The 12,462-nt window shown below is 40.1% G+C and overlaps 1 protein-coding gene across 1 annotated transcript in view; it reads left to right on the plus strand.

The window, feature by feature from the left end:
- The window catches only part of LOC135710741 (uncharacterized), a 42,547-nt gene that overhangs the window by 20,650 nt on the left and 9,435 nt on the right, over nt 1–12,462 (plus strand). The window contains exon 4 of the mRNA XM_065233406.1: nt 10,005–10,101. Coding sequence (XP_065089478.1) covers nt 10,005–10,101 — 97 coding nt within the window. The remainder of the gene's footprint in view (nt 1–10,004; nt 10,102–12,462) is intronic.

The raw sequence follows: 12,462 nt of genomic DNA on the forward strand, positions 1-12,462 counted from the left end.
ATGGTTCAGACTTGTGATATCAGTGAGCTGATGAGCTGCGGTTCCTAAAAAATGAACCGTGAGCTATCAGCTCACTTGAGAGAATCGGGTCTATACAACAGCTCGGGAGCGGATCGCCCATCTCTAGTTGCGATTGGTGACCTACCGATCGGTCAACTGGAAGGCCATGCTGAATTTCGAAAATTTTACTCGCGTGAGTTTCGGTGCGCTCAGTGGTTTCTGTTTAACGACACTAAGCAGATTGCTGTTTAGCAAGAACCCATTGGGTAAAGTCAGATTTCCAGATTCCAATGCGGCTCATCCAGAGCTATCTTCTTGCATTGATTGCTCTGGGTCCGCACTAGGTACTCGACGCGCCGTTTACATGACCTTCGTTCATCTTTCCGTCCGTACGAGTTCTTTGTTTACTTTAGTTGGAGAGGATTTCAATGGATGCTGGTGGCATTTTTTACCTCCATCGATCAGGTTACTACTTCGTTTCTGCACACCTGCAAGGAATCAGTCATTCAAATTGAAATTGAGTCAGAATCATGAGGAACGGTCGTGTTTGCTTCAACACCGTATAGGTTTGATAAATAAGAATTAAAACACAATCACAAACGTCATTTTAACTTCAGGGATGCCAAACTAATGGGATATTGACAGTTTGATTGGAACACTTCGACCTACTTCGGCACATTCGGCATACCCTGGCATAGCGTTTGGCACAGCTAAAAAAATTGGAACAGCTGTAGATGTGCAGAGTTGAATACCCCCTGGGAATATCGGCTTCTTTTTGATTTTACATTCTTTCTGAGCACTCGTCCGGCCAACCGAGGAATAAAATTCCTGCCAAGGAATTTGATCGAAAACTGCCAAGAGCGTATAGACCGAAATTTTCGTTTCGAGCGTGCAGGATCGAATCGCAACGTGCTTGCTCCGGTGAGGCCATGATGTAAACAAATGAACTTACCCTGACGACCAATGCCTACTGTGATTCTATTGGCGAATCAAAGCAAAGCCAAAACTGGTCATGCGACACCTAGTTTTAAGATCCACAATTACAAAAATGATGATGTCCAAAAAACAATGCCATGCAATTTGACAGATATCAAAACGTCATTTCCTATTTTCACCCACTTGCAATCTGTGAGTCAATCGTCACTTTGATTCTTCAATACACTCTTAGCTTGATTCAGTGAAATTTTTGTTCAACCTTTAGTAACCTCGTACATGTAAACTAACAACACCATCAAGTAGTCAATGTTTCCTCTACCAGCTGGTAAAGGAGTGAACTTTTATTTTCGAGAAATCGGCTGTTGAAATCATTGTTTAATAATTTAGTTTCGCCCTAATGAAATGTTGGAATCGATTTCATGGCGTGCTACTGGTGTACGATCTACCACATCGAACTCTGGCCCTAAGCTCTTCTTGTTGACGATTTTGAGCCTCGGTTTGAGAGCTTCCGAGGAACTGAGATTGAAAACAAGAAAATGTTCCGACCAGGGTTTCGATGCTTGGTCAAATATTAGTATCATCGGTTGTTTTGCCACTAAGGACACCTATTGATGAGAAGACACGTATTTGGAGAGGTCACAGAACTTTTAGAAATATTAAAATCGAATGAGGAGTCTTGTGAGCCCTATTTTGATAGATGAGAGGGTTCGTCTTTGTAGAGGTCTCTCAAAACTATTCAGATGATGCGGAAAGTCACAATTGAGGGAGGTTTCTTGTGAGAAATGCCACTACGTATGATAACTGTATCGAATTCGAATAGCTCATTACACATTCATTCATCACATGCACTGGCAAATTACACGGACATATAACAAAAGATCCAAGTGTTGGTCGCAGTGATTATGACCACAGCAAACAGGGGAGAGATTTTTTTCCATGATTTGTTTTCCGTCGACATTGTCTTCCGTACTGAGTACCAATACTACCAACGCCAGGGAGGCAGCTCCTACTCCTGGACCCTTCCTATCGACCCATCAAACTCGTGGACCGGTGACCAATGGATTTACGAAGGAAGGCGTGATCCGAAATTTTATGCCTCAGAAAATCCCGGCGGCGCCGACTGGAATTTCACCCAGGCCTTTTGGGGTGAGAGGCAATCACCCTTACCACTACACCACCTGCGCCGCCAGTAAAGGGGGGAAGATGATAATATTATAATAACAACCGTCAAGCATTTAGGGTTTATATAATAAACGATAGTGCCCATCTTGGGAAAACCTAATCGTCACATTTCATTGTTGATCGACTATCTGGAACTACCTGGAAAATGAGGGAATCTCAGGGAATTCCATTTATGACCTGGAAACTTAGGGAATCTCAGGAAATGTCATGGAATTTACTTTTAGTTCAGTCTAAATTAATTGATGAGCGTTTTAGTAGTATAGTTGTATACCTTATTACGTTGTTTTTCTTTTTAATTCTATTACTATTGTATCACTTTCAGTTTCATTAATTCACTATTCACTTTCACCATCACTACCACCGTTACCAAAATGAGTAAAAAACACAAGAATAACAATAACAAGACGTCGTATCTTCACCAATTTGCATCATGGCCAAACGTTTTCTGGTAATAGGCTCTTTTCATGCACCATCAATGTAGAGTGCGCAAGGAATCAAAAATATCTCCAAATGACAAAATGACAAGCGATCAACGAACCGAATAATAACGCTATGTCAGAAGTGCAAAGCAATAATGATATAATCTTCTTCGTTCTTTTTTTTATGACAAGCAACCCGTGCGACACAACTCATTCGGGGCGGTAGAAGGAAACGAGCAAATTGTTGGCAAACTGCTTCACGAAGTAAAGCCGAAGATGATACACGTGTGTTAATGGGAATTTTTTTGTTATGTCTTTTCTCGATTCATATCAAGCTATGGCCTCATCCGTGTATATTGCAACAAAGCAGGCAAGCAATATATCATTATCCTTTTACCACTCGGATCGAGCTATGTTAACGATCGAGGAGTTTGTCATGGTAGTCGTAGCAACCATTTTGTCTGTATGGTTGGTTGCTTTATGTGTTTGGATTCGCTGAGAGTGCGCTAGCCGATTTTAAGAGGAAATGTCATCCAACCCATTTGTTTACATCATAATGACGATTTTCAAAACTCAAAATAATGTACATTTAATTGCACAACTTGCAAATTTCCATCGGTAGTGGTATTATTTTTCAACTATGTACCGATCAGAATCGATTTACAGCTCAAATAACCACACATTAAAACTCCGGAAGATCATAACCGCTGGGACAATTTTATAAATCACTGCAGACCCGATAAAGATCACTGCAGACCCGATACAGAAAACAATATATTCCACGCGGATGATGATTTCAAGCACCTGCGGTGGATACAATAATCAGGAAAGGTGCAAAATATTGCCATCTTCCTATGCTTTATGGTGAAAATTTCCACCCTCATCATACTTTTGATAAGCCTTTTTAATAGGAACTAAACGATCGATTCAACCTCTGGTGGTAAATAGGAGAACGTCAAAAAGACTGTTGTGAGCGAGCAGAAATGTTTGCCTTGAGACATAGGAAGCCGAACACTTCTTTTAATTTTTCGGATAAATTGATTCATCTGAGATGCTCCAAAACTTAATCTACAGTTGAAAAATTTAATTCTGCATCGTTTTTGCAAAGATCCTGCTGGTGTTCAGGAATATTTTTGTTGAGAAAAATAGTTAATTAGAAAAGTGCCTTGGTGGTTATGATCTTCCGGATTTCTTGTGTGTGAATAGTTAAGGTACAAATCAGTTCAGATCTGTGGAAAATCGTACAATAAGACAATTACCGATGTAAATTGGCAAGATTTTGAAGGAAAAATTCTTTAATTTGCGTTGTGAAAAATAATTATTCTGATGTAAACAAACGCTTTGGTTGACGCCTCTTCTCGAACTCACGTGGCGCACTCTACGTTGGTGGTGCATTAAAAAGGTCTATACCGTGGACCCCTGCTGATACTAACGATACTTCAATCAAGTTAACGGGGTTAATTTTTAATTTGAACTACTAGTAACCCTATGAGCATCAAATAAGCGTTTTTTCTGGTAGCCCTATTGGATATTTTGTTTTGTTTCTGCGTTCCGTTTCAGAATGTTCCATTTCACTTTGTTCCATTCCATTGGCGTTGACGGCACTGCCGAAAAATCGTCTCTTCTAGCAAAGATTGACAGTTTCTTATGGGAATTTTCAGTGGAATGAAAGGATAATACGAAGTCCGCCATGTTTCACGCACAGTCTGACCCTCAACGCCGTCAACGCCAATGAGGTAAATGATGTTTGAACCATTTTTAGTTTGCACTACGTGCACATTAGCGGTGTTCAAATAAGAAATGGTCGGATTACCGGGGGTTCACGGTATCACAATGGGCCGTATGAATAAAAAGAGTTTACTTTACTTTCCCATGCTTTTCTTACGGGAAAAGTAAAGTAAACGCTTTTATTCATTCGACCTAATCTATACATATCCATATACATGCAAAACTATACATGTGGTTAGGCCTTGTAACGAAACAAACACAGGCTTCGACTATATCGTGGACCCCCGGTAATCTAACCGTTCTTAATCTGCACCCTTTTTATTTAAACCCCGCTAATCTGCACGCCGTGCAAACTAACAATTGCTCAAACATCATCAAGCACATGGAACAGAGAAAAGCGAAATGGCCGTAGCAGGGTTACTTCCACTCACTTGCTATAAAAAATTTTTTCGGTATTATGAAACCATGAAATAGTATAATGCTAATTAGTACTTGTAAGTTATAAGAAGAGGTCATGAAGTATATGTTTGACACATAAAATCTGTCAATATTGCTTTCAGTGCGTCACAATCAGCGATTTTACGACTCGTGAGCGCTCACTCTGAGTGAACGCTCACTAATCATAAGATCGCTGATTGTGACGCTCTGAAAGCGAAATTGACAGGTTTTATGAGTCAAACACATACTTTACACCCTCTTCTTGTTACTTACTAGTACAACATATCATTATAACGGCGCCGGTGGTGAGGCATAACATCTCTGATCACGCCTTCCTTCGGATGGGAAGTAAAGCCGTTGGTCCCCGGTTCATGAGTTGATGGGTCGATAGGTAGGGTCCAGGTGTGGGAGCTGCCTTCCTGGCACGTCGGTAGCATTGGTGCTCAGCACGGAAAACAAGATCGACGAAAAAACAAACCAAAGAAAAAAAAAAAAAAAACATATCATTATAACATCATGAGTGGAAGCAACCCTGACTAGAAGCTCAAATTGAAAATAAACCTCGATAATATGGACGAAGTTTTTTTTTCAGATTAACGAGGGTGCACGGTATATGTTTTACATTTGGAACGAGCTCTGGGAGCACGAGATATACACAGATGGCCCAACGTTGGGACAGGGACTATGATTTTGCATTTGAATTTTCTTTCTGAAAACGATCACATAAAAAATGTATTAAAATTTAAAAATTATAAACTACACACTGTGTTTAACAGAGACTTAAAAAAATAGAATGTCCCAAAGTCTTCAAATATTGGTCCAAGGAATGCTCTAAATTCTACTTTTGGTGTAAAGGCGTTCCGTCCAATAAATGTACACCAGCTGCCCAAGAACAACTTCTTATACCTCGTTCACATTACAGCCTATATCACGTCATATAGGCTGTCTTGCAATGAGCGCTCATACATAGGATTTCCAGTGAAAACTAGATGTATGAGTGCTCATTGCAAAACAGCTTATATCACGTGATATAAGCTGTAATGTGAACGAGGTATTAGGATTTTTTTCTAATGACGCTGATTTTCCTATATTATAAATCTTAGGTAAACAAACATTATGTTACGTTGACAATTATCTTGCTCTTATCTTAACTCTGTTACATGGAACATAAGATCGTGTGCTACATACAACGCTTTTGAGGATTTATGATTAAATTTATACGCATGGGAATTTGAGCTTCAATGATATTAAAGAAGTCTTCGCTTAAAGCGTGTCCGGATATATTTTTGTAACTTTGTCGCGTCAGTGGTCTGAGTCAACGTAAGAATTTCTTTCAGTGTATTATGTAGCTGTCAGTGGATCCTTTCACCTTCGCATCGACGTGCCATATAGACTTCTCTGACGTTTGTGAAATGCACTAGTATTAGTGCAGTGCTTTGGGTAAATTGTAAGTACTAGTGCAAGAAAACCTTTGAATTTACCCAAAGTTCTGCACTACTACATGTGCAATTCACAAAGTCAGAGAAGTCTATTGTTTAGTTTTAAATAGAAGTTTTTGAAATGGCGTCTCAACAACAGGAGCTGCGAAATCTTATTTTGGATAAGTGGTTAAAAAATCCCATACAAAACAATCGTAAATTCGGTCGGGGTCACGCCACAAACGGTTTCGAATGTCATCAGCAAGTTTCTACAAACCAAAACTACAAGGGACAGCCCTATGGGGTTTTACGCAATGGTGACGTAGGACTACGTAGTCTTATATAATCAATCTTATTTGTTAATTGTAGCAGGAGCTTTTGTAAGAATAGGAATTTGAGCGGGGTTTTCTCTGTTTATACTCTTTAGTATGATCCACTTGACATAGATGGCCCACAGCAACTCACGAAACTGATTCCGATCAATAGCGGTGCGGCTTCTTCCTCCTTCTATGGATGCTCATGTGGGCTGCAGCTCACTGCTTGCAGGCATCCTTTCGTTGTGTACTGGAGAACACCACCCCTCACCACGCGGTGATTGAATAAAGACCGGTTGATGAGACCGGATGGTATTTAACTTTGAAATCTGTGTTAGGGAAATTGCTTTTCGCAGGCAATCGGTGATAATTTTAACTATCATAGCAACAGTTGCGCATTTGTGCAATTTTCAATAGTGACATTTTGAAAAATGATAAAGTCTTAATTTTAACAGATTGGTAGAAAAATTCCTATCGATTGGCGTATTAAGAATTAAAATCCATCATCTCCGGATCAAAATCGAACCACTTTCATGCCACGACCGACTTTGGTTTTTGAAATCGCTCCCCAAATGTTGCCTTAAAGTTCATGGTATGTTAAATTTCATGAAAATCTCTCTAATAAAGCAAAAAAAAAATGTTAAATTTCAACATAACTAGATAGAGCTGGAATTAGGCGCAACAGCTTTTGTAAACAATAACTTCTCTCGATGATTTTTAGGGATTCAAGGCACGCCCACGCAAACCATCATTACCGTCGGGTAGAGGAAGTCTTACTCTACCTGATGGTGATGTTGATTTGCGTGGGCGAGCTTTGACTTTCTAGACATCATTGTTTACAAAAGCTGTATCGCCCTAATTTCAGCTCTATCTTGATATGGGAACTGACACCCGATTGATGACCTTGACAAATGTCAAAAAAAAATACTCTTTTACAAATTTATGGTGGTCTTGAAAAGGACCGTTATGTCGTGATGGTTGAGTAATGCTGAGCTATTAGGGTGTTAAACACAGATGAGGTTGGTGAGCTGTATATTGTTTGGAATGAGGGCGACACGCTTGGCATAGATGGCCCACAGCGACTCACGAAGAGCTACTGATTCCGATCAATAGCGGTGCGGCTTCTTCCTCCTTCTATGGATGATCATGTGAGATGCAGCCCACTGCTTCCAGGTAGTCTTTCATTGTGTACTGGAGACCAATGTTCAACGCCACGCGCCGTAAGCACTGCTGCTGATGCTGCTGCTGATGCCGACGACCGTACACCACCACACACGGTGATTGGAACTGAATCCGATCAGCGGTTGAGGCCAGCCTTGGTAGCTAGCTGTTTGCGGGGAGCCTTTCGTTGTGTACTGGAGAACACCACCACTCACCACGCAGTGATTGAATAATCACCGGTTGGTGAGACCGGATGGAATTCAGTTTTGAAATTGCTTTTGGCAGGCAATCGGTGATAATTTTAATTATCAAAGCAACAGTTGCACATTCGTCCTATTTTCAATAGTGTTATTTTTAAAAATGATAAAGTCTTAAATATAACAGATGCGTTGAAATAAATCTGATCGATTGGTGATAAAATTATTGAAATTGGTCCAGGGGCAGCTGAGTTATTAACGTTCAAAATCTTTCATAATTTTGTTACATGTGTCATTTTCGGTTTTCTCAAAGTGTAACCCCATATAGTAATCACAGACGTAGTACGAGGTACGAGGAAAATAATGTCATTGTGGTAACTGATGAGATTAATCCTCCGAACTGAGCTCCGACCGCTCGAGACATTTTAGGCTATAATGAAGGCTGACTGTTGGAAAATGAGAGGAGAGTCAAAATCGGTTCAAAACTTCAAGCAGAAGTGGACAAAAGCTTACAAAACCAGAGAAGAGAAGCTTGTCCAGACCTTGATGACAGGAGTCAAGTCAAAGGTCCGAAAGTTAGGGCGTGAGGGTGAAATTTTAATCTATTATTGGAAAAGTGTAAAGGAACATGGGAGAAACGGATGTAATGTCGGCCTAAATGCCCCTAATTTGGGCCCATAAAAAAAATTCAGTAATCGACAAAATTTTCAATAGCGCCAAAAATATCCATTAGTACCATCACAATGACGCGTTCATCTAGATAAAATTGATGAATAGTAGATTTTCAGCGATTGAGGAAAATAAATGTTGTGAAAACAGACTTGTTCAGATTTCTGTAAAACCTGTACAAAATTTATTTCCGGACACGCTTAATGCTCTGAGATTCTCATTGAAATCTTTGACCCCAAGCGCATGTCGCCGAGGTTTATCGAACTTGACTTACCCCTGGTCCACAATAATATATCTACCCCTAGGGGGCTTTCTTAAAAAAATTGAGCTCGTTTGGTTGTGATCTCATAATGCACCAACCAATGGAAGTTTGTATGGGAATTACTAAGAGAAAAGTGACCTTTCCGTTCAACACGTGCCCAGCCGTTCGCCATGTAGCTGATATGAAATCGATTTCCTGATATGAAATCGATTGAGCTCGGTGAAGATAAACCGATAATTTGAATCACCCTTGCATTGTGATGAAGTTTTGCTCAACAGTTTTGTGAAAACTACATGTGATTCCCATGGGCAGCGTTATTTTGGAACGACTGTTTTGAGATTAGTCGTTCAATTTTCTTTTTTTTTCCAAATATGACGTTTGTTCCACATCTTGTTTAACAACTATGTACATTGACCAAACAATTGCGAACAAATAGCGATAACAAGTGATTAATTTTAAGACATGCATTGGAGATAACCCCAAAATAGCAGTGAAAGCGCGAAAGAGTCGATTAATCAAACAGTGAAACATGTTGATGCTCAACAAGCTACGCGTTACACACAGACTTTCTATCCATACTCACACCATCAAGCATCTTAACTGCAGACAAAATCGTTTCTTCTACCGCTAGTTGCGCTAGTGTTCGTCTATGAAAATTGTTCACTTTCTGGAGCTGAACAACCATTTTTGTTCTGTGAGAAAACGCAATGGATGAGAATTCTGACATCAATGATAACCAATTTCTATAAATTTTGAATCATCACCCCTTGAACCGGAAACCTGCTAGGACTTTTATGAGCCAATAAATGTTTTTCACACGGGGTAAATTAACAAATATGTCAATCTTATAATCTTAAAAATCTCCAAAACATGCAATTATGCGAAATGCTGATCTGATTTAATTTTCAGTAAAATAATTGCTCTGGATATCATAAATGCCCATTCAACAATTATCGTACTCTCAATTGAATGATATGTGTCAAGATTACCCTACAAATTTGCACACGTGAAATAATTACAAAAATAAATATGATAATTTGACACAACCCAATTAAATGCACTTTGTGTTCCTTATTGTTTCTTGATCTTGTGCACCACCGCTAAATAACTTAATTTCTCACACATGTTCCCTCGGCAGTCGAATAATTATTCATCACAACATAAACTCCAATTTTAATTGTACCACACTCCAGCATCACCACTCCATACAACAGTTCAAAAGAGTTAATTTCTTTCATTTCTTTCTTCTTTCCTTGCATTCCGCAAACAACTGATAACAGTAAACTTCGGATTCCCGATCCAGTTTCCGTCATTCCCGCAAATTCCCGCCGCCGCCGGTCAGGGCAACTTCCAGGGAGTGCAGACCAGCATCTCCAGGTAAGTGTACCTATGTACATCAGCATGCGATCCGAAATTTCCGGTACCGCCGGGGTTTTCCACTCTCAGTTCGCGGTGGTCAATGTCTGTTGACATTCAAATCAGGTCGCATCACAAGCAAACAAACAAAGAGCGTTTGTTGTTCAAGAAATTTGGGGAAAAACAGGTTTTTGACTTCTGCGAGCCGAGATGGTGTCTACATATGCGTGGTTGTTGACGGTTCGAAATGGATACACTTGCTGTTTGGTTGGAGAAGATCAAACAACATTAGCATATCTCAGTCCATTAGTTGACAATGCTTTTTGTTTATTCATTAGCAGCTTTATCGGAGCAAGAATCGGTTGAATCAATCGAAATTTCCTCAACAACAAGTACAATCAAGATCATCAACCAAGTAAACCAGTTTCGAGCTAATCAGCTCCGACCGAACAATAAGTCATAAAATAGAAGTTCAAGTGCTGAATTCCACCAGCCGCAGTAAGTTCGCAAAAAAAAAATTCACAAAGTACGCCAAGTCTGGTTCGCCGATGATTATCTCCTACCAGCTCTGGACAATGAAACGGCCTCATTAAATTGGCCACAAAGTGGCCGTCGCTTTTCATTCCATCCCTCAATGCAGGCCTTCCACACAGCATCCAATCGAAACAGAAAAAGTTCAAGGAAAGTGCGCTTGCGGGAGGCAGTAAAATCGATTTACGCTCTAGTTTAGACCTCACCAACCTCACACACGGAGGCTCAGGATCGGGGCGGGCGATCGTTCCGTCCGATCGATTTAGCTTTATCCACTTTGCGAAGCTGCCACCCCTTTTGTACTCCCTTCCTTCCTATCCCACCAGAGGTGCTACTGACTGGCTCTCCGTACCGAGAACATGCAAAGCCATCCCGATCAAATGCCTATCAATTTCTTTGATTTCTCTCCTCCCCCTCCTTTCCGTCTTGTTCCTTTCTGCGTTATTGTTGCTGCTATTTATATGGGAGGAAGTGAAAATATGGAAGAAAACTATACGAACGCGCTAAAGACCGCTATTCTATCGCTCAGAGTATATCTTAATTCGAGTCGGCAGAATTTATCACACTCGCACGTATAAGGGAGGCTTACCATGGCCTATGGCTATATCTCCAGACGTCCACTGCTTGCCATTGTGTGGACCACGCGCGATGGATGCTGCAATTCTTCGATGTTTCTTCGCTTCTTATGCGCCTTTGTGCATAAATTCACAGTGCAAAATTTTAGACGATAAGCAAAAGTTCAGGGAAGCAGCATTTTTAGCTTATGTTTTAAAAAGACACATTTTTGATGGCATGAAAGGGATCGTTCAAATATTACGTTACGCAGAAAAGGTCACGCAATTTACTTATACCTAATACAAGACGAGTAACGCGTTGACTCCACCCCCTCTTGCATTGGAGCAGTTCCAGGCACAATAGCGAAAAAAAAAAATACAAATTTCAGATTTTACCTCACAGAATTTCATGAAACTTCGCATAATTGTTGACTAGGGGCAATGAACCAAATTTGTACCAGAACTAAATACTTTAAATACAAAAAAGCACATTTTTAAGTTATTTAAGTTTCAAGCTTTCAATTATCAAAAATGCTAACTTTTCTGAAATGGACATAATGGACTCTTTACAAAAGGCTTAAACCGTAGAACATAATATTTTAAGTAAAATTTTGAACTTTTAACTGTGTTTTTTTTTTAGTTTTTGACGAAAATTTAAGCTTTTTTTCAACGTTTTTTTCTTCTGAAAAATCTAGTTTCCTACAACTATATCTCAGACGTGATTTGTTCTATGATTCATTGAAAAATATCAAATACGCCATTCTGAAATATTAGTACTTACCTTACCAATCAGGCTAAGGCCTTGTTGTCCTCTGCTATCCGAAGAAGTTGTCTCCACTCTACTCGATCCATGGCCACAGTTCGCCAGCCTCGTAGTCTGCGAAGGGTCCGCAGGATGCCTTCTGCTTGATCGATCCACCTTGCCCGCTGCGTGCCTCTTCTTCTTGTTCCTGTTGGGTTGCTTTCTAGAACCATTTTCACTGGGTCGTCATGCGGCATTCTTACGATGTGCCCAGCCCACCGTAGTCGCCCAATTTTTGTAATGTAGACGATGGATGTTTCTCCCAACAGCTGGTGCAATTCGAGGGTCATTCTGGTTCTGAAATATTAGGCGTGAGTCAAAATGGCCGAACTTTGGCAAAAACATAGTTCACTACCCCTAGTTAAGAACTATGTTAAGTTTCATGGAGTTCTGAGAGGGGAAAATAAAATCACCAGTTGGCGTGGAACTGCTTATTACATAATATGGGAAAAACGAGAAGGTTTTGGTGACCTTTAGATGACATTTCATGGAATT

This window comes from Ochlerotatus camptorhynchus, unplaced genomic scaffold, assembly GCF_037179485.1.
Source record: "Ochlerotatus camptorhynchus isolate MF236.1 unplaced genomic scaffold, CSIRO-AGI_Acam_v1.1 ptg000401l, whole genome shotgun sequence".
NCBI classification, from domain to species: Eukaryota; Metazoa; Arthropoda; class Insecta; order Diptera; family Culicidae; genus Ochlerotatus; species Ochlerotatus camptorhynchus.